At 51.1% G+C, this 27,555-nt stretch overlaps 1 protein-coding gene and 1 long non-coding RNA gene across 2 annotated transcripts; both read right to left on the bottom strand.

Annotated features, from left to right (window-relative positions):
* Nucleotides 1-5,806: 5,806 nt before the first annotated feature.
* On the bottom strand, nucleotides 5,807-10,776 carry CREG1 (cellular repressor of E1A stimulated genes 1). Its single transcript, XM_045087791.1, has 3 exons — nucleotides 10,328-10,776; nucleotides 7,196-7,315; nucleotides 5,807-5,995 (listed from the first exon to the last, which is right to left on the bottom strand). The coding sequence occupies exons 1-3, from the start codon at nucleotides 10,679-10,681 to the stop codon at nucleotides 5,807-5,809; spliced, it is 663 nt and encodes a 220-aa protein (XP_044943726.1). The 5' UTR covers nucleotides 10,682-10,776.
* A 13,496-nt stretch (nucleotides 10,777-24,272) lies between these two features.
* LOC101676714 lies at nucleotides 24,273-27,176 on the bottom strand. The gene is made up of 3 exons (XR_201281.3): nucleotides 27,038-27,176; nucleotides 25,125-26,307; nucleotides 24,273-24,796 (listed from the first exon to the last, which is right to left on the bottom strand). It is a non-coding gene; the product is annotated as an uncharacterized LOC101676714 (long non-coding RNA).
* Nucleotides 27,177-27,555: the final 379 nt, after the last annotated feature.

Genomic DNA, 27,555 nt, shown 5'->3' with positions numbered 1-27,555 from the left:
AAAGGACCTGGCCTGACAATGTGACAGTGGGAACACTCTGAAAGCTTTCCTGTCTTGAAAGGACAATAATGTGTGTCCCATCTACCACATGGCTTGTTGCAAGGATGAGAAAAAACACAGTGTATGAACTTATTTTGTAACATCATGTCTTATGATGATCATAACTTTTATTTTTGATAAAACTCGACCTATTGGTTGCCAACTGATATTTGAAGCAAAGGAAAGAAAGGCAACTAGCATTTGAGTTTTTAGATGTCCAATGTTACCAATAACCTAAGAACTGTCAATTAAAATAAGACAATTCTATTTTTACCTGTTAAATTCAGGGCCCTAGGCATGCCTTATGGTAGGCCACGTGCAGGCCTCATGGACATAAACTCTTAGGAGCAATCTGGAACAAGCACTTCGGGCTTCTGCCTCAGCCACTTAAGGACATAAACAGAGATGCGGAATACACTTTATGCATAAGATCTTTCTCTTAGAGCAAGGAGGAACTGGAAGTCACTCACACGGACAAAACTAGAGAAAGTGAAAATGGCACTTAGCTCTTGTCTCTCCACAACCCTTTAGTCAGCCTGACTTCTTCTCTTTCAGAAGCCCTGCTTCAAAGTTCTCCCAGCCCCTGTGGTTCTGACCACCGGCGCCGAGCTGAACCCATCTGCAGGGAAGGACAGGTGGCCCGGCTCAGCCAGTGAGGTCAGCCCACCTGGACACAGACATTAGTCGGGAATGGCTTTCTCGCCAGGGAAGGTGTACCTTCTGCGCCCTAAGATGAAACTGGCTGCAGTTAAGACCAACGCAGTGGGAAGAGAAGCCCGGAGATGGAGACGGTGCTGAAGGAGTATTTTCAGATCAACGAACTCTTTTTGCTTACACTACTCTGACGAGGGTTCTGGCCACTAGCAATTGGAGCACTAACACAGAGCATTAGCTGGCAGCCAGAGGAGACGGACCTGATGGGATATTCTGCAGTCAGTGCACGCCATCCTCAGGAGCGATTTCTGGGAACATAACAAGACTGACAGACTGAAAGAAGTGTGATTCACAATCCATACACTGCACAATGATTGAATTCACAGAAAAAATTTCATGGATGCAAAAATTGGAAGCCAACACATCAAAATATTAGCAGCCATGCTGACTGGTGAGATTATGAATTTTCAACCTTAAAAAATTGTCCATACAGATATATATCTTACAGTAAATACCAAGGGAAGAAACTAAGGAAAAGATTAAGTTTTATTGATTTATACTTCCTTTGATCCCAAAAAGGACTTAAGCTATCATGGTCTTCTCAGATGAAAATTTTAGAGTGTTTCTGAAGTGACAGTTTGAGATTCTCCTAAAAAATACTGACCTACCAGCTTTGCACAACAGGAGAATGCTATTTTTTTTTTTCATTACTAAAACTGGAAACATGCTCCATGATAGAAAAGCAGGCTCGGCTCTTCAATAACTTTGTGACCTTCGGTTTGATTATCACTAGGAAGGGAGCCGTGGTATTAACTGCCTCCAGTCAGGTTATTAATGCACTGATTTCATTGAACCGTGCCACATTTCCTAAAGGATTTTTCTCCACCCCACTCCATGTCTCCAGGGAATCTGAACCTGAACTAAAAGAATAAAAACACTAATTATTGGCTATGGCCTGGTAAAGATGAGCAGACTTGACCCGCTAACCACACACCCAAAGCCAGAATCCCGTCTGGGCTCAGTCGTCTCAGGCTCCTTAGCCAATACCTTTCTATCTTGAATTCTCTTTTCTTGATCAGGGCCTACCTCGTCCTCTGTCCAATCCAGCCTTCATGGAGACACTCAGCCCCTCTGGTAAAGGCAAGGGCTCCGACCCTCTGTTGCTGCAGGTGGGCACAGGGGCTCCAAAGGAAACGACACGGAGGAAGTAGGAAGCGCAGCAGCCCAGGCCCCTGCTTCTCTTGCCCCCACCAGGCTGCTTTTACCCCCGTGTGGCCTTATCAAGGCCATCCTCTCCTAACCTGGCCCACGGTATCATTCTTGGGGACTTGAGTGGCTCTGAGGACAAGAACCCAGCATCTCCACAGAGGGGTCTATGGTGCTCTCTGGTGGTCAGTCAGAGCACGACAGACATACTCAAGTGCGGAGCCATCGCCAGTGCCTGCAGTGACACAGTGCTTGGCTTTCCGGGTGATAAGTGGATCTTACCCCAACACAGAAGCTTTCACACGGCACCAAGTGGTGAAGGGAGAAATCACCAGCAGTGAGAAAAGGGAGAGAAGCAGACACACACCCTCAGTCTGATCCTATCCCAAGTTCCCTCTGCACCCAAGGCCCCGCAGGAAGGCAGCCAACGGCGGATCGTGTAACAGCTTTGCTAAAACAAAAACACAAAAGGGTTTCAACAGCAGACAGTGAAAGCATAATAAATACGAACATCCATGTTGAAGAAAACAGACCCAACACACTTCACGAAAATAATGCTTTTAATTATTTTGAGTGAAAAGCCCATTTTAGCAAGTTCAATATAAATCATTTTTCTTAAACAGAAGCTCTTCGCTAGATTTTAGGTAAGTTCAATTTGTAGTTTTAAAACATAACAATGCACATTCCTCTTCCGTTTTTAGCCAACGAAGGATCCGGCAGCTTGGTTCCTGACACCCCTCTTGAGAAGGGTCTTCCCTCATCTTCTGAAACCATGTGTGTAGATAATAAAACCAGCTTCTTTTCTGAAGAAATGTGATTTTTTTCCTTTAAAGTTATCTTCTCCCTCACGACCTGACTTAGGCAGTAATAGCACAGGAGCCATTTAAAGATTGTGAGCGGCTGCGGGCCCCTGCTGAGAGCGGCATTATTTAAAAAGCGACAAAGTGCAACCAGGGGCAGTGGGTTTGGGGACTGGCTTAAGCTGGTCTATGTCTGCTAAACTCCACTTAAACAGAACACCAGAAAATGACACACAAAATTCCCTGCATCCTTTCTTCTTTTGCAAGCCCATTTGGGGGTGAAAAATAAAGTACACATATATGTGGTGTGTGTTTTGAGTGGAGGACGCAGATTATCCAGTGTCCACTTTAATGGGAAAATGAAATTCAGGAAAGGCTTGTGAACTTCTTCTGTTCCAGGGAATTATCACTTTAATTTGAAAAGTGAAAAAAAAAGTACTTTGTAAGAAATAGTTTTGCCCTATGTTGGTCCCCAAGACTGTCAGGCACAAATGGCTCATGAGGAGGAGGGTTTGGCACGATGACGCACGTGCACAGGCGCACAGGCCAGCCCCACCGCCCGGCTCCCGCAGCTTGGGCACAGCCATGGTGGACTGAGGCCCACTCGCCAGCACTGTGGCCTCCAGGAAGGAAGGACAGGCGTTCCGATGCCTTCAAATGCCAGCGGGCCACCTAAATCCAGCACTGGCTTCTCTTCAAGGAGCACTGCCGGAAAACTGTTTGGAACAGATGGAATAAAACTTCCTTGATCATGATGAAAGATATCCCTCTAAGAAAATGGCTTCAAATTTTGCAAAAAAAAAAAAAAATCTAGCAACCACATCTTCCAAGAAATCCAGGAATAGTGCAACTCTACTTTGTAAACAAGCAAGCAAGCAAAGCCAACAAACCCATCTGGGAAATGTTCTACAGAGAAACATTAAGGCCTTCGGGTGTGCATAAGCCACCCATAGCCACCTCCCCAGTGTTGTTCAAGACGCCGTGTTCTGCTTCACCTGGAGAGGGGAAGAGAGAGGAAGAAGACTTACTTCGTTAAACTGAGTTGACAGATCTTACCAGGTCATCATTCTAGGGAATGGTTTAAGCAACTCCTGATCCAGAAGTTTAAGATTTTGAGTGAATTTCAGCCACCCCAGAACACGGAAGAATTGCCTGGGTTCTGGTATCTATAGGTCTGGGGTCTGGCCTCGGAGACTGGATGTCAGCCAGCACCCTGCCCCAGTGAGTGCGACCACCACACCCTCTGCTACAGCCTCTGGGATGCAGCTCTGCTGAGCGGCACCCGATGTCGGAAACCACCATAGTCAGCTGAACTCGAAAGGTCGGCTTCGTGGCTGCCTCTCCCTAGGATTCTGTCCTGCCTCAGACAGGGCGACACCCTGGTCTAGACTTTAGTTCTCTCAAGACAGGGAAATGCTCCCTCTTCTCTCTGAGCTGCACAAAAGGCTCCCTAGTCTGCGTAAGAAAATGGGAACCTCAAATTTATCTATGCCACTCACTCACTCAACACAGAGACTTAACAGGGAAGCACAGTTTTCTTTTCTTTTCTTTTCTTTTTTTAAGATTTTTATTTATTTATTTATTTGTCAGAGAGAAAGAGAGAGAGCGAGCACAGGCAGAATGGCAGGCAGAGTCAGAGGGAGAGGCAGGCTCCCTGCGGAGCAAGGAGCCCGATGCGGGACTCCATCCCAGGACGCTGGGATCATGACCTGAGCCGAAGGCAGCTGCTTAACCAACTGAGCCACCAGCCAGCACTGCCCTTGGGCATGTTATTTATACACAAATAATGTCTTTCAGAGATCACCAAGGCTTGTCAAAGCAAACATTAACCTTGTGTCGTGGGTCTGTTATCTTACTGGCCATCCTCCTGGATAATTCACTGCCAGGTCATCATGTTTTAAGGGCTGCCTCTCTATTCCTATGAAGTAAGGTGGCTTTGTCAGGCCAGGAGAGAATCGCTAGCCTGTGCCTCGTCTCCTGCATGCTCGGAAGCAAAATAAACACGGTGACTGCTGGGTTCCTCATTCAACCAGAGAAGCTGAGAATCTTTGTCTCAAATTATCAGCCTGAGAAGGAGCCTCTGCTCTGAGCCACATACTGTCCTAGACCCTGTTTGGGAATGAATGAATGAATGAATGAATGAATAAAATCTGAGCCACAGTCTACGGAGTAGCCGCTGGGCCTGCAGGAGGGCAGCTAGGCCCCCCACCTTGTCACCGGGAAAAACTGCCTTCCCTCATTTGAACCCCAATCTAACTTCAGAGGATCTAATCACACCTTCTTTCCTGTCCTTTTCCCGTCTTCAGGCTATTTTCTTCTTCGTTTTCTCCTGGGACCCCTCAGGAGTTGACCTCCTCCAGCCCCAAGTGTCCACGTCCTGGTGGGTACCCCACACGGCGCCCGCAGCACTCACAGCACTGAGGCTGATGGGAAATAGGCCACGTGCACACTCAGATGTGGACCATTCGCAGTCCAGGAGCACCCAAGTCTGATTCTCATGGGAAAAGGCCATCACAGGTCAGCCAGGGCCCCAAAGCATCGCCTTGAAACAAGGTTTCAACCTGGCGTTCAAGCCTGTAGACAGAGCTCAGGGGTTGTGAACTTGGATGGAAAACAGATGTTTTCATTTTCATTAAGCTCTAATTGAAATGTATCATTTTCTTCCATGATGAAAATAGACAGCAAAGCCCAGCGGACACGTATCTGTGACAGTCAGCCACAGAAATAACGCAAGCAGATACTTTCACCTCACGTTAGGGTTGTAGCGACTGCCATAAAATACTCAGTCCTCACTACTCAGAAAGTACAGTAATGTTACAGGCTCATTATTAAATCTTATTTAATGTGTTCATTAAAAAGTCAATATATTACATCACACGTTTAAAAAATATTTTTATAAATGTAATTCAATAGAGTCGGCTTCCGTTACGCTGCCTATGTATTTTATACGCCTAAATATATTATTCTGAGGGGGTGTCATAGGTTTTACCAGGTTGTTAAAAGGGTCAGTTTGTGGTATATGAAACAGTGAAACCCCCCTCCCCCCGCTTTAAAAGACCGAGGACTGCTCAGTTGCAGTATGCAAAAGAGGAAAGATGTATAAATACTTACTGAAATGTGACATTATAATATTCTTCAGGTGTCACTATTTTTGGTCCACCAAAGTAGTCCAGGACCCAGATGTTGGTTATATTCAACTTGGCAAAGAACCAATTATGGCTGGACGGCCAGGTTTTCATCTCAGGGTGTCGGACAAACAGGGAATGCTTGGCAAAGCTCATTTCCGTCTGGTTCACCTGAAGGGTTATACAGGACATGAATGACTCATGGCAACCATACTCTGTGTTCTGGCCTGCTAAGGGGGCGTGATTCTAGAAACCTGAGAGTTTTTTTAGTTACAAGCTCAAGGAATCAGGAGAAAACTGCAGGAGGCATGCAGAAAAACGGAAAACATCCAGGAGCTCAGATGTCAGCGGTACAGATCTCCTGAGGTGGGGAATCATCACGAGGTCCGCCTTCCACTGCTTGGCAGTCCCTCCAAGCTACCAGAGTAACGGGCACAGGGCGTAGGATGAAATGTTGCGGTGCTCACACCGTGTCACATCGGCCCACGGACCCTGTAACAAGCCCGTGTTCAACGTGGAGAGGCAAACCCACAGACGAAGGTCTCGGGAGGCACAGTGGAACTCGAGAGCATCAGCTGTCCCTCCCTGCCCCGTTCCCGCCTCTCTCCTACTCATGAAATGCAGCTGCACAGTGGCACCCACACGAAACCTCCAGACCGTGATCAGACTTGCCTCGGGTCATCATGATCCACAAGGTCAAGAAGCACATCTGCCAGCAGGGCGGTGGGGTCGGTGCTGTGACACCTGGCCCTCTGCCTTGCAGCATTCACTGCGCTAAGTTCACATCTGATATTTCAGCTTACATGGTCCGCTCCCTGCCCTAAGCCACTGTTAGCATACGGAGACAAGGAGCCCCACACAGGAAATACCGGGCAGTATACAACATGGCCAGCGGCAGAGGGCTCTGGCTGAACAGGTGTTCCTTACAGAGGAGTTGAGCAGCTGTTACATCTGTTCAGCTTCAAAAACTCATTCGTTTTCTACATAAATATCTTATTGAACATCTATACGAAATCAACCAATTTAAGCCTTTAGTTTTCATCAACGCACACATTAGAACATATTCTCACTCTGTATCTCAATCACAAATCATTATCATCTTGTTCTTAAATTCTTTCTTGGGGCGCCTGGGTGGCTCAGTGGGTTAAGGATCTGCCTTCGGCTCAGGCCACAATCTCAGGGTTCTGGGATGTATCGGGCTCCTTGCTCAGTGGGGAGCCTACTTCTCCTTCTGCCTCTGCCACTCCCCTGCTTGTGCTCTCTTGCTCTCTCAAATAAATAAAATCTTAAATTAAAAAAAGATATCTCTTCTTTTATTGTTAATAGATGGTACTTATCTAAAACCCATCTCTGTTCTTGTTAACTACTCACCTTGGTAACGGTTCCTGACAGTATTATGTGGGCACAGAGGGGACTTTGGGGATCAAATCCATGCTTCCTGCAGAAGTTCGTCTGTGCCAAAGACATAGTCAGCGTAGCATGTGGATTTTCCTGTATAGAGAAAATAAAGATCCTGGCACATGAGGTTTTGTCTCTGGAGTCAACCTCACAAGTCACATGCACATTGTCCCTAGAGCTGAGTGTTCTTCAAGGAAACAATGAACTGTAAAACATCACCTACCATTTGAGAAAATGACTAGTTGGGTAGAGATTGATCTTGACCCTTCTTCCCAAAAAGCAGGGGCTAGGGTCCTATATTAAAAATTAACCAAGCCACTCTTTTTTCTTAAACTCTTAATGTTTCACATCCACCAGGGAAATTACGATTATGATATCACCTAAATACAAGGCTGGTCTAGACCTTCACTGAAAGACCTAAAGGGTCAGGCTCTACTATGAAACTAGGGCATAAAAATACGTAGTTGTTCAACTAACTAATTGTACAATTTAACCAAGAAAGTTGCTGAATCATGCTTTCTTGTTATCTTAGGCTAGCAGAAATTGTGTGATTTCAAAATTGGAGAAGTTGTTCATTCCTGTTTAAGCAATAAGAGAAGAATGCTTAGACTCAAAAAGTGAGGCAAGCAAAATTCTTCCTTCTTTTCCAGAAATTAGGTTTAGGAAAGGCACTGTTGACAGATCACAGAAAAATTCAAATGTTGCATTTAGTACTTTAAACTCCAAGCGGCTTGTGTGGAAAATTCTGCCATCTCATGGTGACCTATCAAAACAACGAGTTTCAAGAGAGCTCCTTGAAATCATTTAGCCAAACATTCACTGTCTGTGCCCTATTAGGCAAGAAGCCATAGGAGACCAAAAAAAGGTCTCTCATTTCTCTGTGACTTGATAATCGACTGAAAAGTCAGACATAAACAAAACTTAAATAATGCAAAATGACACAGAAGAGATCAGAAGACAATATATAACTGACTATCAAGTGAATGACATAGTAAAGTGTATTTGGAGTTTAAGATGTCAACACAGCCTGGAGTAATACGGACTCTATAGAGAGCCTTGTAAGATACTCAAAATCAGGACAGAAGTGGGATGATGTATTCACGGTAATGGGAATTTCAAAAACAGAACTGGGGAAATGTGGCACATGGTTGTGAGCAATGAGAAACCCAACCTGCTTGAAAAAGAGGTTTGGGGGTGGGTGGGAAGATGAAGGAGAAGTGGCAGGGGGTGGGGGAGTGAGCGGGGCTCAAGTCCAAGCTAAGGAGCCGGGGTGTGCTCTGCAGGCTGGCATCTGTCTGTGCTCTCCAAGAACCACCTGCATGGGGAACTTGTTAAAATGCTGATTTCTGGGCTCCATTCCCAGGCCTGGTACTTGTACTTTGAGCAAACATCCCAAGTGAATCTTTCCCAGCTCTAGACAGCCAGATGTTGTTAAAGGTCTCTGGGCAGAGGGAAATGCTATGTGGTCTTCTGTTCCTATAAATCTGGTGGGCAGGGTGACAGGGAGAAGACAGAGGTCAGGAGGAGGAGGAAAAGAAGGTATAAATCAACCTGAGGCGTGAAGCGAAGGGATCCAGTCAGACTAATTCCGATGTGGCCACACCATTTCACTGCCATCCCGGAAACCTGAAATCCCGCAGGGTCCTTACCCCATCTCTCTAGACATGTCCAAGACCCAGGCTGGAGTTCTACCTGGCAGCCATTAGCGGCCGGGCACAGGTGACTCGCTGCACCTGAGTCTTAGTTGTCGTCCTTCCTACAAAGCAGGTGACCCTATCAGTGAGAGTTTAAATATAATCGTGGACAGCAGTAGTTCTCCATCCCCCTCCCTCATTAGAAGGATCAGGGAGGAACTGGGGAGTCGGTGTTGTTGTTGTTGTTTAATAAAACATGTTTTTAATACAATACCCGGGCACTTATTTTTTAAAGTCTTCCGGGTGACGGTGTTTCCAGCCAAGGCTGAGCATCGCTGGCGAGGAATGAGCCTGCTTTGGGCAAATGCCCGAGTGGGGTGGGCAGTAAGGCCGGGATGCCCGGAGGCGAGCGTCGCTTGCGGAGAGCAGCGGTTTCGGATTTTGCTTCGGGTCCCCGGGGGCACAGATGTCCCCGGACGCTAACGTGGAGTCCCCATTTCCGAAGGTCGGCAGCGACAGCAGGCCCTCCGCCAGCCTCACGCCCAAGCACCGGCCGACGCCCCGCGGGTGTCGGAGGCCCGGCACAGACCGTCTCCCGGCGCACGCACGCCGGTGATGAAGCCCAGCACAGGCGCAGCGAGAGGCCACAACCGCCCCTAAGGCAGCGGGACGCGGAGCGAAGCGCTGTCACAAAGGGAGATCGGGCTCCGTCCCTCCCGGAGCGGCTGGCGCGCAGCACCGCCGGGGCTGGGGACGAGCGCGTCCGGGGACCGGGAAGTGGGGCCGCGGCGGCCCGGCTCGGGGCCGGCCTGACCGACACCACCTCCCGAGGAGAAGCAGGTGCTTCCGACGCGCGGGACTCCAGGCCGACGGAACCAGGCCGCGAACCCGCGGACCCGGGGAGCCGCTGCGATCCCAAAGGAAAACGCAACGAGCTGCGGGTGCGCCAAGGAACGCGGGTCTGGGGGCACGTTCCGGTCACGGCCGCCCTTCCGCGACCCGAATCGGGATGGCGGGCGGACCCCGCGCGGCGCCGCGCGTCCCTCGGCCTGAGCCGCGGGTTCTTCCCCCGCAGCCCGTCCGGGACTCCGCACGGCTCTCGCCCTCGAGCGGCGGAGCGGGGCGGCGGGACCCCCGGGGGGCGGCGGGACCCCCCGACGGCGGCGAGCCCCGGCCTGGCGCGCGCCGGGCGGAGACGAGCCCACGGACCTCGCCCCAGCCCCGCTCCTTCCCGGGAAGGCCGTGGCGCCGGGCCCCAGAGGCTGCGCCCGGCACCCGCGGGGGGCCTCGGCTTCGGGCCGCGCGGAAGGGCCCCGTGAGCCCCCGAGCGCCGCCCGCGGAGCCCCCGGACGACTCGCGGCGCCGAGGCTGCCGGCGGGGGCGGGCGAAGAGCCCACCGCAGCGGCGGGCGCCGGACCCCGGAGGCCGCCCCGCCCCGCCCCGCGCCCCGCGACCCCCGCGCCCCGCTCACCCGCAGGTTGGCGGCCGACAGCTGCAGCGGGCTCAGGTAGAAGTAGGGCGCGCCGCGGCCCGCGCCCGGGGGCCCGTCGCTGAGCGACAGCACGTCGGCGAAGGCCCGGCCGCGCACCGCGGGCTCCGCCGACACCGTGGCCAGCGCGCCCCAGTCGCACACGTGCGCCACGAAGCGGGCCACGCGCGCCGCGTCCTCGCGGGGCGGCAGCGGCGGCAGCGGCGCGGCGGAGTCCCAGTCGCCGTGACCCCGGCCGCCCCGGCCCCGCGCCGGCGCCACCAGAAGCGCCACCAGCGCCGGCGCCAGCAGCGCGGCGACCAGAGCGCGCGCGGACCCTCCGGCTCGGCTCGTCATGCTCGGGACCCGGGAGCGAGTGCGCGGCGCCGCGACCCACCGGGGTCGAGGGTCAGTCGCGACCTCCCGGCCCCGCCCACGGCGGCGACCACGAGTCACGCCCCCTCCGGGGGACCAATCGGAGTCCGGGGCGGTGGAGGACGCGGTCGACGCGGAGCCTCGCGCTCCCGGCCCCGCCCACGGCGGCGACCACGAGTCACGCCCCCTCCGGGGGGACCAATCGGAGTCCGGCGCGGCAGAGGAGCTTTGCAACCCGCTGCGGCCGGAGTCGTTTCTCCGCCTCCCCGGCCGCGCTTTCTTTTCCTAAATATTTTCTTTCTTCGTGTACTGGAGCGAGCGGGAGGGAGAGCGCGTGCGCGGGGGCGGGGGCGGGGCCGAGGGCGAGGAAGACGCGCCCCGCCCGCTCGGCGGGGTCGGGCCGGGTCCCAGAGCCCCGAGACCCGCAGAAGTCGGACGCGGACGCGGCCCGTCCCCGGACCCGGCCCGACCCCGGACCCGGCCCGACCCCGCACCGCGGCGCCGTCCGACGAGTCTGCTTTGCCCGCGGCCGGGGAAGCGGAGGCGCAGAGAAGTCCGCAGCCCGCCGCGTCGTGCGGTTGGGGAAAGACGCGTCTACGCGCACAGGCCGCGGGAGCCGCCGCCGGGCCGGGTCCGCTGGGCCTCGCCGTCCGCAGCGAAGAGCTCCGGGGTCCGGTGCGGGCGGACAGGAGCCCCAGAGTTAGGACTCTTGAGGCTGCTCCCGGCCCCGCAGGCTCCTCGCCAGGCCCGAGGCTGCGTCCACCCGCACGGCCCCCCGCGCGGATCCGAGCTGACCGAGGCCGCTGGGGACCCGCGGAGCCGTCGGAGGGCCCGCGGCTGCGCAGGCTTCTCCGCTGCTGACCCTCGCGCGTGGGAACAGCACTTCTTTCCGCTCCGGCTAAGACGCTCCGTGCGGGAGCCTTTGGGGCCCGGTTCCCTGCGCCCACGTGCGCTCCGGCCGCGGGAGCAGGGCTACCTCCCCGCCCGGACCCGCTTCCCTGCGCCTTATGACGGCCTTACCGCGGCGGGCCGACGAGCTCAGACCCGGACCCACGTGCTCTATGCTGTGAGCTTCGGTCACTCTCCTCGGACGGAGCGACACTCCTGCCCCTGGCTGCGCCCCGCAGCCCCACCTTAACTGTCGCACGGCATGAATTGTTTGTCAGCTTCAAAAATCCGGCCCTGGCGGTCACCGGCCCTCCGCGGCTGAGTTCCGTGGAGTCGAGTCGTTCCGCTCGTGCCCTGGGCCAGTCATGTGAGCGGGTGTGGGCAGCAGGTGGGAGCCGAAGTCCTGCCGCGGATTTCTGTCTCAGACTCGGCAATATTCAGCCGAGAAGATTCTCACGCTACTCGGTGGGAATTTGTGTAAAGAAAGACGGTTTTCAGTCCCCTCTGGAAGCCAAAAAAGTGTGAACAACCCTTAATAACAGAGGGTTTCCTTTTTAACAAGTGAATTTGGAAGAGCTTCAGGCTAGATGGAAAACTAAGGAGAGAGGAATTTAAGAGGAGGAAAATCCAGTTTGTAATTTTCAAAAGAAATCGGAACAACTGCCGTAACCTGTTAAGGAAAGAGTGGACATAAATTCCCATTTGGAATTCTAATCTAGCCTTGCCGCCGTCAAGCCACGGACCGTTGAACTTCCACTCGCCTTGCTGGGGTTCAGTTTTCTCACCTGAAATGAGAAACTGAATTGATATCTGACACCTCTGTGGGCTCTATAATCTATCAAGATGCAAAATATGGACCTTTTGTGAGTTTCCCATTGACCTTTTGCAAGAGGAAAAAAATACACTTTTTGTTTATTGCTATGCCTCTATGCTGGGACACAAAATAACAATAGGCCCTAGTGTAGCTCCATGGCAAAACAGGTGCCTGGAAGTTGGTCTCCCTGCTCTTGAGCTTAAGAGTGAGCTCTACAAACCCCCTAGCTTTAAGCACCTGTCCCCAGGGACTGTCTGCCTGTGGACCCTGTGCTCTCCCTCAACTGGGGGCATGGCCACCCAGATCTCTGCTCAGATGCACTCCCCGTGATGCCTCCTTGACCACTGTTTCTAAGATTTTATTTATTAGACAGAGATGACAAGTAGAGACGCAGGCAGAGAGAGAGAGAGGGAAGCAGGCTCCCCACTGAGCAGAGAGCCCAATGTCGGGCTCCATCCCAGGACCCTGAGATCATGACCTGAGCCGAAGGCAGAGGCTTAACCCACTGAGCCACCCAGGTGCCCCTTGACCACTGTTTGTGACAGGCCTTCTTCAGTTACTCTCCAGTGGGCAACACTGTTCGCTTCTTCCTTTGCAATTATCACACTCAGTAGGAACTGCATTTATTTACATAGTGACTCATTAATGCTAGAACCGAAACTCCAGGAGAACAGGAATGCTGTTTATCTCGCCCACCCCTGTATTCCCAAGGCACAAGAGTAGGCACTCAATAAATATTTATGGAATGGCTGCCAACGGAATTAATAATATCCAACAGAATTCTTCACGCATAGAGCCTTCCAACATCAACAGCGGGGAGGGAGGTTGAGTAGACAGAGATGCTGGAGAGTAGCGTGGGGTGCTTCAGCTCTCCATCGCCAGGCCCTCCTCCATGGAGTATCAGGGAAAACCCTTAGCCAGGAGTGGCTGGAGCTGCCATCTAGGGCCTCAGCTTCTTGCTGGCTGCTGGTTGCACACCCACCCCCACCCTTGCCACACAGCCTCTCCATAGGGCAGCTTCCATCCTGGCAGCCGGGTTGAAGCAAGTGACTGAGGGTGGGGAGAGAGAGAGAGCAGCCCAGCAACATGGAACCCAGATTATGTGACTTTGCTAGACTCTCCGAGTGGCATCATGTCGCTGGAGGGAAGGGGACTGACACAGAATGTGAGTGGGCCAGAGAGGACATGGGGTTGTTGCAGTCACAGGACGGTGGCACTCAGTTACGAATCCAGCCAGTAGGAACTCAGAAAAACATCCGCCATCTGTAGGTCTCCTCCAGCCCAACTCTATACCCTCCCCCGGTCTCATACCTTCATCTAGAAATGGAACATGACGGAAAGGGGAAGGAGAGACTAAAAAACCCTCAACCACACAAACTGAAGGTGCATATGGCGGCAATAATGTCTGGCTACCATGGAGCCCCCACCTTGATGGTACCTGGAGGCCGGTGCTGGTGCACAGATCTGCAGGGTCCGGACAATGGTGTCCCCGAAAGTGGCTCAGCTAAAGGCTCTGCCAACAGGGCCCTCGTGCCTCTGTGGGTAGCGATGGTCTCAGCAGCAGAGGGCGAGCTCACTTGTGAGCCCCTGTGGTAGGAAGGCTCAGAAGGGAGGCAGGTCCCACCATCGTGAGTGGAGGCAAGGACCACAAACCCAGCGTTAGTGTTCACGTGACCTAGGCACGGGTATCTGCTGGGCAAATGGAAGCTATTTGTGTAGGTGAAGCTGTCATCGGAAGAAAGGGAAAACCGTGAGTTGGCTAGCTAGAGGCTATGCTTGAGGTGACGAGAAGCTGGCTTTGGTCCAGGTCCTCAAGGGAAACCATGGGACTTAACCTCCATGGATTTCCCTACCACGTCCAAGAGGCTTAGGCTTGGTGGCAAACTCTTCACTTATCAAAAAAGTGGACGAGTGGTGTGGAGAGGTGTGTGGGAGATAGGGAATGTGGGGCTGTTCATAGTTCTTCCCAAAAGCAAGGAGGAAAATGAGAGCTAAGTAGTGACAGACGAGCTGAATTGTCACGACATGATGTGGCTCAGACACGAGGCACTCATGTCATTTTAGGTCTTCACACGAACCCTTACTAAGCCAATGTTTGATAAATATTTCTCTTTTTAATGTAAGCAGCGTCTGCACCATAGAAAAAGCTTTATTTATTAGGTCATGTCCTTTATTTTTAACAATCACAGGTTTGGGGTTAGAAGAGGATGATCTGATTTTGGAGGGTTAGCGGTGACGGAAGGCAGTGTCCGTAACTGTGCGACGACCAGAACGCCATCTGCAGGAACTAGAATGAATTAAAAGTCCTTCAAAGACTTCTCCTTCTAGAGGTGCGGGGGGTGGGGGGCAGTCAGTTAAGCAGCTGACTCTTGATTCTGGCTCAGGTCACGATCTCAGAGTGGTGAGATTGAGCTCCGTGTTGGGCTCTGCACTGACCGTTGAGCCTGCTGAAGACTCTCTCCCTGTCCCTCTGCCTCTACCCCTACAGCTCGTGTGTGTGCACACCCTCTCTCTCTAAAAAAAATAATAATTTTTAAAAAGAATATGTAAGGCTTTGCCTTATAGATACATTAAGACTGTGAAAGACCATAGCCCAGAGCACACTATAAAAAACAATTCTCAGGCACCTGGCTGGCTCAGTCGGCAGAGCACGAGCACCTTGACCTCGGGATTGGAAGTTTGAGCCTCACAGTGGTCAAGATGACTTTAAAAAAAAATCTCATGTTCCTTAAATAATTACAATCAGAGCACGTTATTTCTTTCCTTTCAGCCTGCAGAGTCAAGCTGGCTGCTCCCGGCTGACTTCTCCAGCCACAGCTCCTCTGCTCACCCCCCAGCCCAGCCGCTGCCCCCTTGTCATCTCCCACACCTCAGACCTTGCCACCGCGGGGCCTCCCACCTGTCTTCCTAACAAGCCAGCTTCTTCTCAGCCTCCTCAGCCTTTGTGAGGAGAGACTTTGCCTGGCCACCCCTTCCAGAACAGTCCCTTCCAGTCCCTCCTGGCTCTGGGACCTGATTTATTATCTCTGTAGCCCTCACCACAGCCGATAATTGTGTCTGTCCACTCTCTTCGCTAAAATGAAAACGCCATGAGAAGAGAACTAACTGCGTCCCTCTGGGCCTCTGTGACATACTATCGCAGACCGGGGGGCTCACAACTGACCGAAGTTTATGGCTCGCAGTTCTGGAACCTGAAAGTCTAAGCTGGGGGTGCCAGGGTGGTCGGGTAAGGGCCCCTGCTGGGTCAAACACTTCTGGTATTCTCATGTGCTGCAAGGGACAAGGGCGCCCGGGGGATCTTTTATAAAAGCACGAATCCCCACCTAATCGCCTCCCAAAGGCCCTGCCTTCTAACACAATCACTTTGGGTGTTAGGGTTCCGAGTGTGGGTGGCACTCGGAAAGAACCTAGCTCTCTTCTCATGGAGTTTTCATTTTAGCGAAGAGAGTGGACACAGAACTGTTCAGATCACAGCAAGGACTTTGTCTGTGTGTTCAGTCCGGAATCCTGCTGGCCACAGACAATGCCTGGTCTACAGCAGGTGCTCGGGAATTGATGGCCGGGTGAATGAATACAGGGGTGATTTTTTTTTTAACATTTTATTTATTTATTTATTTGACAGAGAGAGATCACAAGTAGGCAGAGAGGCAGGCAGAGAGAGAGGAGGAAGCAGGCTCCCTGCCGAGCAGAGAGCCTGATGTGGGGCTCGATCCCAGGACCCTGGGATCATGACCTGAGCCGAAGGCAGAGGCTTAACCCACTGAGCCACCCAGGCGCCCCAATACAGTGGTGATTAAATCACGGGCAATATTTAAAATATTTTTGACTGGTCTTACCTCTGTAGTGTGTACAGCTTAGAGTAGGATTTTAGATCACATGTTAATGCTTATCAGAGGCACATGCTCCGTGCATCTGTGTCCATCTGTCATCCCACTCCCCCGTGAAAAGCCCAAGAGTTCTGGATCCTCTTCAGGCTGCGGAGCCGATCCTATGACTATTGCCGTGTGCAAAAATAAATCATTTAACTGCTGGGAAACCAAAGCCTTCTGTGGACAGTCTGCATTCAGAGCTCTGATCTCAGCTGTCAAGGACCACAGGCTCTCTGCTGCAAACGCCAGGCACCTGCCCCATAGTTTCTCAGGGCTCAGGGATGAGAGGCTGCCTTGCGCATGGCGTTGCTCTAAACTGCAATCACTAGGCAGGCCTGTGGGTCTGAGCTCTCGTAGCAACAGTTCTTAGTGACGGCTGTCCTCTTAGTATGATTCACGTGACAGATACCTGTTAAGCTCCGTGAGCCCAGCACTGTTCTAAACACCTCCCGAGACCGTCTCATCAAATCTCACGTCTGTTGGTATACAAGCCCTCAACCTCATAACCTCATTTCCAAAATCCAAAAAGTTCTGAAAACAACACGTGTTTGTAAGTCATCTGGCAGCAGACCTTAACCTGGGGGAGGGTCCTTACTGTTTTTGTCTGCTCCACAACCCGTGCGTGCACCCGTGTTTCACAGTAAAATTCCCAATGTTGTGAAAGAGATCCTAGAGTGCCATCCTCATGAGCCTTCATTCGAGAACTCCAGGCCTGAGAGGCCCCTAAAGTAGGCTCTGTCTGGGAAGGAGGGGTTGTGTCACGGGGACTCAGCAGGAGGATCAGCCCTGCTTAGCGGTTCTGGGAACTGGTGGTTAACGGTGGGTCCTGGACGGGGAGAGGAATTCTTCCCGCTTGTCTGCAGCCAGAATGGAAGAATTTGGATTTCATCGGGAGGGGTGGGGAGGAGCAGTTATGGCAGGGCTGAGGTCACGTGCTGCAGGAGGTGGAAGGAGCCCCTGAGGACTTCCGTGGACACGTCTCCACCCTTCAGGGGCTCTCACAGGGGGTTTGCTGTAAACCCTGCTCTGAGGTGTTGTAGGTCACCAAAAACAGACACTTCTGAGCCCCTTATTACCTTCCTCAGATCTGGAAAATGGTGACTTCCGAGACAGACATGGCCCCGGGTCTCTTGGCTGAGGGTCTGTTTTTATCTGCCCCATCTTATGGTGGACGAGACTGAGGGCAACCGGGCTTAAGGAGCCCACCCAAGGCCTAGCATTTAGTGTGTGGACCAACAGACAACCCATTTTCTGCAGGTCACTCCCAGGAACCAGAGAGGCTGATCGGAGGGGCACGGGGACAGCCTCACTTAGGGGCTGTGCCCAGAGCTGCTGTCCCTCAGGACACGACATCCTGCTCGGGGCTGGAGGCAGAGGCACGGCCTCTCGCCCTGAGGTCCAGGATGACGAGGAGAAAGCCCGCTCTGACAGCTCCGTGTGGCTTGCCTCTCCGAGAGCTGAGGAGGAAGCCTGTGCTTATTTTCCTCTCCACTCTCTTTCCTCCGTGTCTGACTTTCTTGACCGCTGTGACATAAACGAGAACTACAGATTTGGCTTCTGCCCCCAGTTCCTGGCACAGACCTTCTGAAACCCTTGTAAGTTCTCGAGTGATGAGAACACCTTTCATTACAATATGTGATTTTAAGAGTCTCATGCTCTACCGACTGAGCTAGCCGGGCGCCTTGCAATATTTGACTTTAGACCCGACTCCTGCACCCACTGACCTCTGGAGAGGGGAGTCGGGCCAGAGACTGACTTAATGACCAAAGGCCAATGATGTAATCAATGAGGCCTATGTATGAAGCCTCTGTAGAAGCCCTAAGCTGGGTTTGGAGAGCTTCCAGGATGGTAAAAGCATGCATAAGCCAGAAGCGCCCCAAACCCCACGGGGACAGAAGGGTGTATGCTCGACGCCCTCCTGGATCTTGCCTGTACACCTTTCACCTGGTTATTCATCTTTACCTTTTATTATATCTTTTTAAAAGAGTTTATTTTTTTATTTTTTTGAGAGGGGGGGGCGTGCATGAATAAGGGGAGGGCAGAGGGAGACGGAGCTGAGCAGGGAACCCAGTGCGGGGCTCGATCCCAGGATCCTGGGAACATGACCTGAGCCAAAGGCGGACGCTTAACGACTGAGCCACCCAGGCGCCCCAAGGTTGAGGGTATACAAGTAGCTATGTCCCCTGCTAGACCCTCCAAACAAGCTCTCGAGGTCCCTTTGGAGGAGAACCTAGGGGAGTCAAGTTTCCGAGACTCCAGACACATCCAAATGAGGCACTGTGTGTAGCCGTCTGCCTTCCAAAAAAAAAAAAAAAAAAACTTCTTTTTAGAGCAGTTTTAGGTTCACAGCAAAATTGACGGGAACAGTGATTTCCCATTTACCTGCCGCCCCACACAGGCACAGCCTCTCCCATCTCAACATCCCCACCAGCATGCCACATTTGTTACAATCAATGAACCCACACTAACACGTCTAATCCCCCAAAGTCCGTAGTTTACATTAGGGTTCACTCTTAGTGTTGGACTTTCCATGGGTTTAGACAGGTGTATAATGACACGTCTCCACCATTATGGAGCTCTACAGAGTCCCGCCACTGCCTCAGAATCCTCCGGGCCCCACCTGCGCATCCGTCCCTGTCCCTCATCCCCAGCCTCCGGACCCCTGGCAACCACTCATCTCTCTAATGTCTCTACCATTTTGCCTTTCTTGCAGTGTCGGATAGTTTGGGCCGTAAAAAGTGCGTAGTTTTTAGGTGGGCTTCTTTCATTTTGTAATTTGCATTTAAAGTTCCTCCATGCCTTCTCAAGGCTTGATAACTCCTTTATTTTTAGCACTGGACAAGATTGCATTATGTGGGTGGGCCACTGCTGATTTGTTCATTTATCCACTGAAGAATATTTTGGTTGCATCCAAGTTTTGGCAATCATCAATCAAGCTGCTATAAACATCTGTGAGCAGGTTTTTGTGTGGACAGAAGTTTTCGGATCCTTTGGGTGAATACCAAGGAGTGTGACTGCCGGCTTGACAGCAAGAGAATGCAGCTTTAAAAAAAGAAAACTATGGGAATGACCTTCATTCCTCCCTTGCTTCCTTCACTTATCTGCAAGTAGGCGCTGGCACGCACACGTAGCACACACTTCCGTATCCGCAGGCATGCTTTGAACTTTTGCCTATTACCTCAATTAAAAATAAGAGAAATAGTAGGGGCGCCTGGGGGGCTCCATAGGTAAGCAGCTGCCTTCAGCTCAGGTCATGATCCTGGGGTCCTGGGATCAAGCCCCGCATTGGGCTCCCTGCTCAGCGGGGGGCCTGCGCCCCCCCCCCCGTTCCTCCCCTGTTGTGCTTTCTCTACCTCTCTCTCTTTCTCTCTCTCTCAAATAAATAAATAAAAAGTCTTTAAAAAGCCAAAGAATTTAGAACACAAAATTTAGGATACTCTGACGTCTCGTGGGGAGGCCGGAGGCTGAGAAGAAATCCCACTGGCCGTGTGGGAGGTAGTGGCAATAGTCTAGTTTAGATATTACACATATAAAAAATATCTCTATACATTTATATAACATACTTACTTTTGCACGAAAAAGAAATTTCTTTTCCTAGCCCAGGAAGCCAAAAAACATAAAACAAGCCAGAGCCTAAAAATAAAACCTCTTTCACCCAGGGATAAAAAAAAGAAAAAAAAACCACAGATGTTCTGTCTGTTTTGTGTGCCGAGGACTGTTTTTTGGGGGGTGTCCATTTATCTTTTTCTCTCCTTGGCCTGACAAACCATGTAAATGACTGTATTTTTCATTTTCCCGTTTGCTTTGGCTGCTGGGAAGCCCCAAGTGGACCTCTGCTTCCTGTTCCTCTCTCTTGGCCCCTGGGACCTGCCCTTCCAGGCTGACAACCTAACTTCCATTTCAGTCTTGTTTCAGAAGATGAAACAGCATCCCGCCGATCAAATCCAGGCTAGAGACGTACTTTGGCCAGTCTGTGGTTACTGTGGCATTAATTTACCTTTTACATTTTCATCTGAGAAGAAAGGCACACATCTGTGTGTGGACCCATTAAATGACCAAGGGCTACACACACCCGTGGAACCAGCCTAGATGAAGACCCAGAACATTCCAGGCCATTATGCTCACGTCTCCTCCTGGTTTTCCCCACCTCTCTGAGGAAAACCACCAACTGGCTTCCAACCTCTGAGATTCCAACTTGAAGCTTTTTAAGGATGGAGTTTCTGAAAGTTATAAATCAGAAAATCCACTTTTCTGCCATCCTCTAAGGAACTAGATCAGGTGGCCTAGGCCTGAAGCATGAGCTACTGTCCCTTAGAAAGGGTGTGACCTCCTCATTCTGTCACCCACTTGGCCCACGGGTACAAGACTCACAACCTTGCCTTTTCCATCTTTTGACCTTAATGTCAATGTTTTTGTACTTTTGACCACCCTGAGCCTCTCGTACAACAGGGTGTTATTAGATAAATAAATAAGCAAATCAAAAAGAAAAAAATGTCCTCCGTTCCCCTGAGCCTTCTCTTTGGCACAGAGGCCTGCTGGTGTTGTCCAGCCACCCGGTATTACAAAATAAAGAAAATTCTTTTAGTCAAGTGGGGGGTGGGCAACCCTAGTCCCATTTACGTTTCCTGGTTTATATACCAAGGAATTACTTGTGAGAACCCATTGCAATTTCTCAAGCCCTTTGAACACTCTAACATCTGTAATCTTTGACTCCAGCCTCCCTCCTTGTGATAAACCCCACCGGAACCCCACACTGGTACAGAACAAAACAAAATAGGAGTCGGGGTAAACATAAAGAGTGACAAGGATGAGTGGGCGACATAATCTTGCCTGGTCCCCAAGTGTCCCCAATCTCGACTGGTCCCCAGGTGTCCCCAAGACTGCCCTGAGGTAGGACGGGGCTGGGGGCTGTGGCAGCAGGAACTTGAACTTTTGTATCTTCTGTGCTGCTTGCATGTGTCACAGTCGTGTGACACATGTAGAATTTTTAAAACGGCAAGAATGGAAACAAGCAGAAGGATTTTGACACATCACCTTTACAGTGTGTATCTCGTGAACTGCTTTTGCTCTGAGATGAGAAGGAAGCATGAGTGTCTGTTCTTGAGCTCAGAAAGGCACATTTTTCCTAAAAGAGGTGATATGGTTTTGATGTTGCCCACTAGAACTCGCTTCAACCAATGATTGACCTTGTCACCTAATCTGTGTCCACAAATGACCATGGCAGAGACTGGGAGATGTCCCCCAATACCCACTTCCAGCTTCTTCCTCTTGTCATCAACCTCCAAATTTAGCTGGGCACATGACCACCTAAAATAAAGAATACATTTCCCCAGACCTTCAAATCCTCACAGCCAGATATGGCCATGAGACTAAGTTCTGGGCAATGACATGGAAGCAGATATGCTGAGTACAAACTTGGAAAGTCTCCTTAAAGGGAAGAGAGCTGTCAGTCTTCACCCTCTTCTTTCCTGGTCTCTGTAGTGTGGAACTATGACCAGACTTCCAGCAGCTACCTCCAGCCGTATGCTGGGCATCAGTACAGTGGAAGGAGCTGGGTCCCCACGTAGCAGAGCACTGCATGTGACCAGCCCAGCACTGCCAGTCTCTGGCACTCATTTCTGGGAGACAGAACTGATCTTTCTTTAAGCCACTCTGATAGACAGGTAGATATTTTTTAATCACAGTATATGCATATGTGTATATATGTACATATATATGTATACACACACACACTTTTTTTTTACTTTGTTTTTTAGATTTTATTTATTTATGACAGAGAGTGATAGCGAGAGAGGGAACACAAGCCAGGGGAGCTGGTGAGGGAGAAGCAGGCTTCCCGCTGAGCAGGGAGCCGGATGCAGGGCTCGATCCCAGGACCCTGAGATCATGATCGGAGCCAAAGGCAGATGCTTAATGACTGAGCCACCCAGGCACCCCCACTGTGATTTTTCTGTCGTGCCGACAAACCTAACCGTAAGTGACCTACTGACTTGAGTTGATCTATTCTAAAATCAGTTTTGACAAATATCTTGCACATAAAGTTGCTTTATATTGGCAATTCTATGCATCAGGTTAGAACATTGAGTTCCTGGGAGCGGGGCACCATTCTAAACTAATTTGTCCCACAGGATTTACCAGGAAACTATAGTTTAAAATTAACATCAGTCAATGAGTTTTATGGTGAGATTTTTGTCCAAGTGAATGGCCACGAGCATCTGCCTTGAATCCCTGTTCCCGACTAGATACGTCAGAGCCGCATTCCAACTGTTTCCTGAGTTTAAAACGCACATTCACTGATCCACTTTAGAACAGTGAGACCAAAATCTGTGAGGGTGGGTCCCCGGGCTCTGCATTTTAAACAAGTATCTTAGTAGGTCCTGCACACATGAAAGTTTGACAGTTTTTTGGTGCCTCTTTCTTCCTTTCTTTCAAAAGCTGGAGTAGACCTCAAACTGTTTTCTGAAAGAGATTTTGGTGCCAGCTTCTCGGTACTTTGATTTCCTCTGCTGAGGTGGAGTGAGGCACCAGCCAGCCGTGAGTCTAGAGAAAACCCTAAACTCTGTTCTCCCCTTTAGTCATTAAAAGCACAACAATTTTCTTTTTATCCGTAATGCAGGTTCTTTCGAGAGATCACAAACTCCTATTCTGCCTTGTTCGGTTTTATCAAAATCCCAGTCAGGAGAAATAAAATGGGCGGTGGTGCATCACCCAGGAAAATGCAGTCCACTCATTCCTGTAATAATTCTGAAGTTTATCCTTGAAATGTAGCAAAGTAGCAGAGAATTGTGCTTGGATAATATTGCTCCCCCCACCCCCCAACCCCATTTGGTTTTGTTTTTACTGAACTGTACCCTGGAGTGACACATCAGCCTGGCTTGGAGCATTGTTATAAGAAACACAGAGGACGTTTGTTAGTGGGAACGTGGCAGGGCCTTTGGTCTCACAGTGTAGCAGAATTCGTCCAGTCTGGATCTCAGGACGCACAGTCCTTCCAAAGAGCAACCGTTTGTTTTCACCTGAGGAGTACGGTCGACGCGAATCCTAAGTGCGCGTTCCCCTCTGCCTTGGTTTCTGAGAGACTCCGCAAGGACACGTATCGCGACCCACCGGAGCCAACGCAAGGCCAGTGTCGCTCTGTGCCGCGCTCACCCCGGCCTTTACAGGATCACATGTGGTCTCTGACCTCCTATGGCCCAACTTACACAGCGTGTCATTTGCACGGCCTGTGCTTTAAAACTCACTGCTAGTCACCCCGCAAGCAGCAGAGAGGGATGGGCAGGTGGAGGCAAACCCAGAGCTTCTCCTTCCGAGTCGGATTCTCTGCCATAGCAGCGCTTCCCTCGCCGCGCACCCTCTCCACCAAAACACACCTTCCAAACCAAGAGGCAAACTTCTTGAATAACAGGTAAGAGAGAAATAAAAATGTTATGTTTTATAGGGAAATATAGCTGTTCCTAGGAGTAGTTAGGGAGAGTAGAGAAGAAGGAAAAAGCAAATGAATGGAAAACAAGAAAAGGAGAAAATAAATGAAAAAGCAAGTATAAAGGAAGAAAGGGAACATGTAAAGAAGCAAGGATCATTCTCAGATTGGAACGATCGAAGTTTTGATTTTCCAGGCTAACACAGGACCTCAAGTCACTCAGCGAAGGAGTGTGCCAAGATCACTCCCCTTTGTGCGCTCCTGCTGGTCCTAGCACTTAGTCGTGTGCCTCTGGGTCAGGTTCTGCCCGTTAGCAGGTGGCTGTCATTTCTCCCCAACTTGTTTCAAAGACACAGAAGGGAAGGGAAAAAAAGTGAAAACTAAAGGGCTTCACAGTTCAAACGTAGGTTGTTTTTCTGACGCACGAGGGCGCTGATCCTACAGTTTATGTTCTTGTGGGAAACTAGGTCTGTGGGACTTGGGGCTGGGAGCCTCCAGGGAAAAGAAGTTTTGGCTGTGTGTACTAGGGTCACCAGGTTTTCCGGAATGGGTGGGACATGTTCTAATGTCCGGGGCTGGCCTTCCACCACAGGGCTGCTGGCTGGAAGCTCCTTAAGATCAGAAACCAACTAACTGCATGTCCTGTGTCTCTGTAGCAACAGAATTAGTGTATCAAGACACCACGACCAGAGTCTGACTCAAGGGTTAGGGAGCAAGTTGCTTAAACCCCTCTCAGTCCAAAAAGGGAAGTATCATCTCCTATAACTGCAAGTGTGTGTGTGTGGGGGAGGGTTATTAAATGGGGTGGAGGGTCCCTCTAAAGCAGGCAAGACAGCCCGTGACACATTCGAGGGACTCGACAGGCAGGAGCAACACTAGCTTGCAGGTAGCGGGGCTGGCGGACGATGGGGCTCAGTAGGCGTCGGACTGAATGACCGAAGCAAGGAAGGAGGTGGCAGAATCGAAAACCATTTACTGGACTGAGGGAAGCGGACACTGTCGAGCTGCCCTCGTGTGCAGTCGGCCCGTTGGGTTCCCCTCGGAGCAAAGCAAGGGTCTTGCGAGGGGTAAGCACTCCGTAGCTCGGCCAGCCGCTGGGGGTCCTCCTCCAATGGGCAAGAAAACAGGGATCAGAGGGGGAAAGTGATGCGCCCCAGGTTTTAGAGCTGATTAGTGAATCCCCATAAGACCCCGGGTCTCCTGAGTCCTAGCACAAAGCCCAGCCCTCAGGAGCCCCCAGACAGGCTGGGGACTGAAGGGTAGGCAGCGTGGGGACTGGGGAGATGGGAATGGACTGACCCTAGAAGCCAAATAGGCTCTTGACTTAGTTTCACAGTGCTTGTGAGAGGCACCCTTACCCAGCACTGACCCCACCCAGGTGTGGAAAGAGCCAGAACCGCAGAAGAACCTCATGCTTGCCCTGGGGCCACCTACCGTTGGCCTCAAATCTGAAGGACCTGCAGAGAGAGCTCTCACTTCCCCAAATGTGCTCTTCCTGTGTCACAAGGAGCCCTTGGGTCACCTCCTTCCTTTGTGCAATGAGATCCAAAGGGCAGTTTCTGCCTCTGCTTGTTTTCTTTCCTGTTATCACTTTCTGTAGCTTTTCCAGAACCCAGTTCTCGGGATGCAGCCCTGCTCCAGGTGGCTCTCTAAGGGAAGCTTCCTGACCTCAGCAGGATAACAGAATGACTCCCGAGCCCTGGCGTCCCCCCTTCGCTGGGCTAAAGCTGCTCCCCTGGGCAGTCTTACCCCTCTACTTTTGAGCTACAGCAGGAGGCAATAAAAGGCACCTTCCACGTGCCTGCGGTGACCATATTTTCCAAATTCAAGAACAGGACACGTTACCCCACCAGGCACGTGCCTTCTGAACAAAAGACATAAAATTGGGACCGTGCCAGAAAATCCAGGATGGATGGTCGCCATGCGCAAACCTCAGGGGAAATTCTCTCTTCTCAGGGATGCCTGCCGGAAGCTGCCATCTCCTTCAGCCATGGGTTCAAGACTGAGCGCGACTCAGACACCAGACACAGTGGAGCACTGGTGACCTCGTGCTCAGGGCCTGCCAGGAATCTGGGCATGAACGGTGGCGTCCAAAAACCCCTTTCCTTGATTTCACTTGTTTGCTGTGTCTGCAGAAGGACCCCAGCCCCATGAAGACTTTGCAAGGCCTCTTGGAATGCAATGATGATTCTTCTAAAAATATCAATCCAACAACTCAGGTATGTCCAGTAAATACCATAATGACCTGTTTCACATGTCAGGTACTATGCTGTGCACTGTCAGAGATGAAAAGCTGAAAAAGAGTTTATTCTAACTCTTTTGGGTCCTTGTGGCAGACAGGAGGTCATGCTAGTCGTGCCTAGAGGAGGATCCAGTGACCAACCAGCCGACTTCTACCCTTCCACCCTCAACTGTCATAAAAATAATTGCGGCATTATAAAAAGAGCTGGACTCGGTGTCATAGGTCCTGGTTCAGAGCTTGACTCCTCTGCTAATGGCTGTGTCGTCCTGAGCACGGAGACCAACCTCCGCCTCCTCGTCCGTCAAAAAGGAAGTCCCGATACCCTCTGGCAGTGAGGTTGGGTGAGGGCCAAATGCTGGCAAGTTCTTTATGTTCCTGTGACAGAAAAGATGCTGAGAAAAGTTTTCCTTCCTTCCTTCCTTCAGGAGCTTAGAAACCAATGGAGAAGACAGAGTCTTCTTTTTTTAATTTAATTTATTTATTTGACAGAGATCATAAGAGGCAGAGAAGCAGGCAGAGAGAGGGGGAAGCAGGCTCCCCGCTGAGCAGAGACCCCCGCCCCCGCCGCCACGCAGGGCTCGATCCCAGGACCAAGATCATGACCTGAGCCGAAGGCAGAAGCTGTGACCCACAGAGCCTCCCAGGCACCCTGAATCTCGACTTCTTAAAAAAAACATAAATGGCCTCTCAATCCGTGCAAGAGCTTCCCAGAGTTACTGTGGCGGTCACGTGTCCCACCCCATGTCTGTTCTCCTTTTCTACAGGAAGAAAAATTCTTACTGGGCACCTGCAACTCAGCTAAAGACTGTGTCTCCCAGTTTGCCTGGCAGCTATGGCTGTCCATGTAGTTATGCTTGGGCCAACGTGAAAGAGAAGTAGAAGCGGTATGTGCACTCTACCAGGCCAGCCCCTTAAAACAAAAGCCTGTGCTCTCCTCCTTCCTGATGGCGAGGATACGGAATGTGAGGGCCGGAGCTGAGGAAGCCGTTTGGAGTGGAGCACCTCTGAACTACTCACCTGAAATCTGGCATGAGAGAAATAAGTTAGTGTAAGCTACTGTGTTTTTGTCTTCTTGATACAGTAGCCTCACTTTTACTGCACTCACCTCTCTCACCTCTGCTGTCTTCTGTCTCACTAGCCCACCTTGGAAAAGCACACCAGGCATCCGTCAGCCCACACCAAAGGGTCTGGACTTTGATAAGCAGAGAGAGGGCCCAGATGAATGCTGACACGATCCAGGGGTCTTTTTACAAGCAGGGTGGATCCGTGAAACCTGAGAGAAAGGAGCCTTGTGGCATTTGGAAAACACAACAATAAGGGCCATTATTAGCTGAGGTGGTGAAATCACAATCAGAGCCTCTGGGCTCTTGGCATGACCTTTGGGGTTAGGGGTGTCTGGGCAAAAATGGCCGGCTAGTTGGAGTTCAAGGTGCCCCAATTCCAATGGCTCTAGTCTCCATCAAGAAACCTGGGAAAATCTCTCTGTTGGACGCTCAGGGACTGACCCCGACCTGAGCTGCTACCAAGTATCAGGAGAAGCTTTCCGAACAAATCAGGAACAATTAGACATTTGTGCAGGTAGATCGCAGTCTGTGTCCAAATCTCAGAGCCAGTCTTCTTGGA

This window comes from Mustela putorius, unplaced genomic scaffold (genome assembly GCF_011764305.1).
Source record: "Mustela putorius furo isolate JIRA1106 unplaced genomic scaffold, ASM1176430v1.1 tig00001451_pilon_pilon_pilon, whole genome shotgun sequence".
Taxonomy (NCBI): domain Eukaryota; kingdom Metazoa; phylum Chordata; class Mammalia; order Carnivora; family Mustelidae; genus Mustela; species Mustela putorius.
This window is presented reverse-complemented; position numbering and strand designations above follow the sequence as displayed.

What these genes read in the sequence shown, in the direction of transcription:
- CREG1 (XM_045087791.1), bottom strand. Translation starts at nt 10,681, where the DNA reads ATGACGAGCCGAGCCGGAGGGTCCGCGCGCGCTCTGGTCGCCGCGCTG. An exon ending in TGTCGGCCGCCAACCTGCGG is followed by an intron (nt 7,316 to 10,327) that starts GTGAGCGGGGCG and finishes TTCTCTATACAG; the next exon opens with GAAAATCCACATGCTACGCT. An exon ending in TGTCAGGAACCGTTACCAAG is followed by an intron (nt 5,996 to 7,195) that starts GTGAGTAGTTAA and finishes ATAACCCTTCAG; the next exon opens with GTGAACCAGACGGAAATGAG.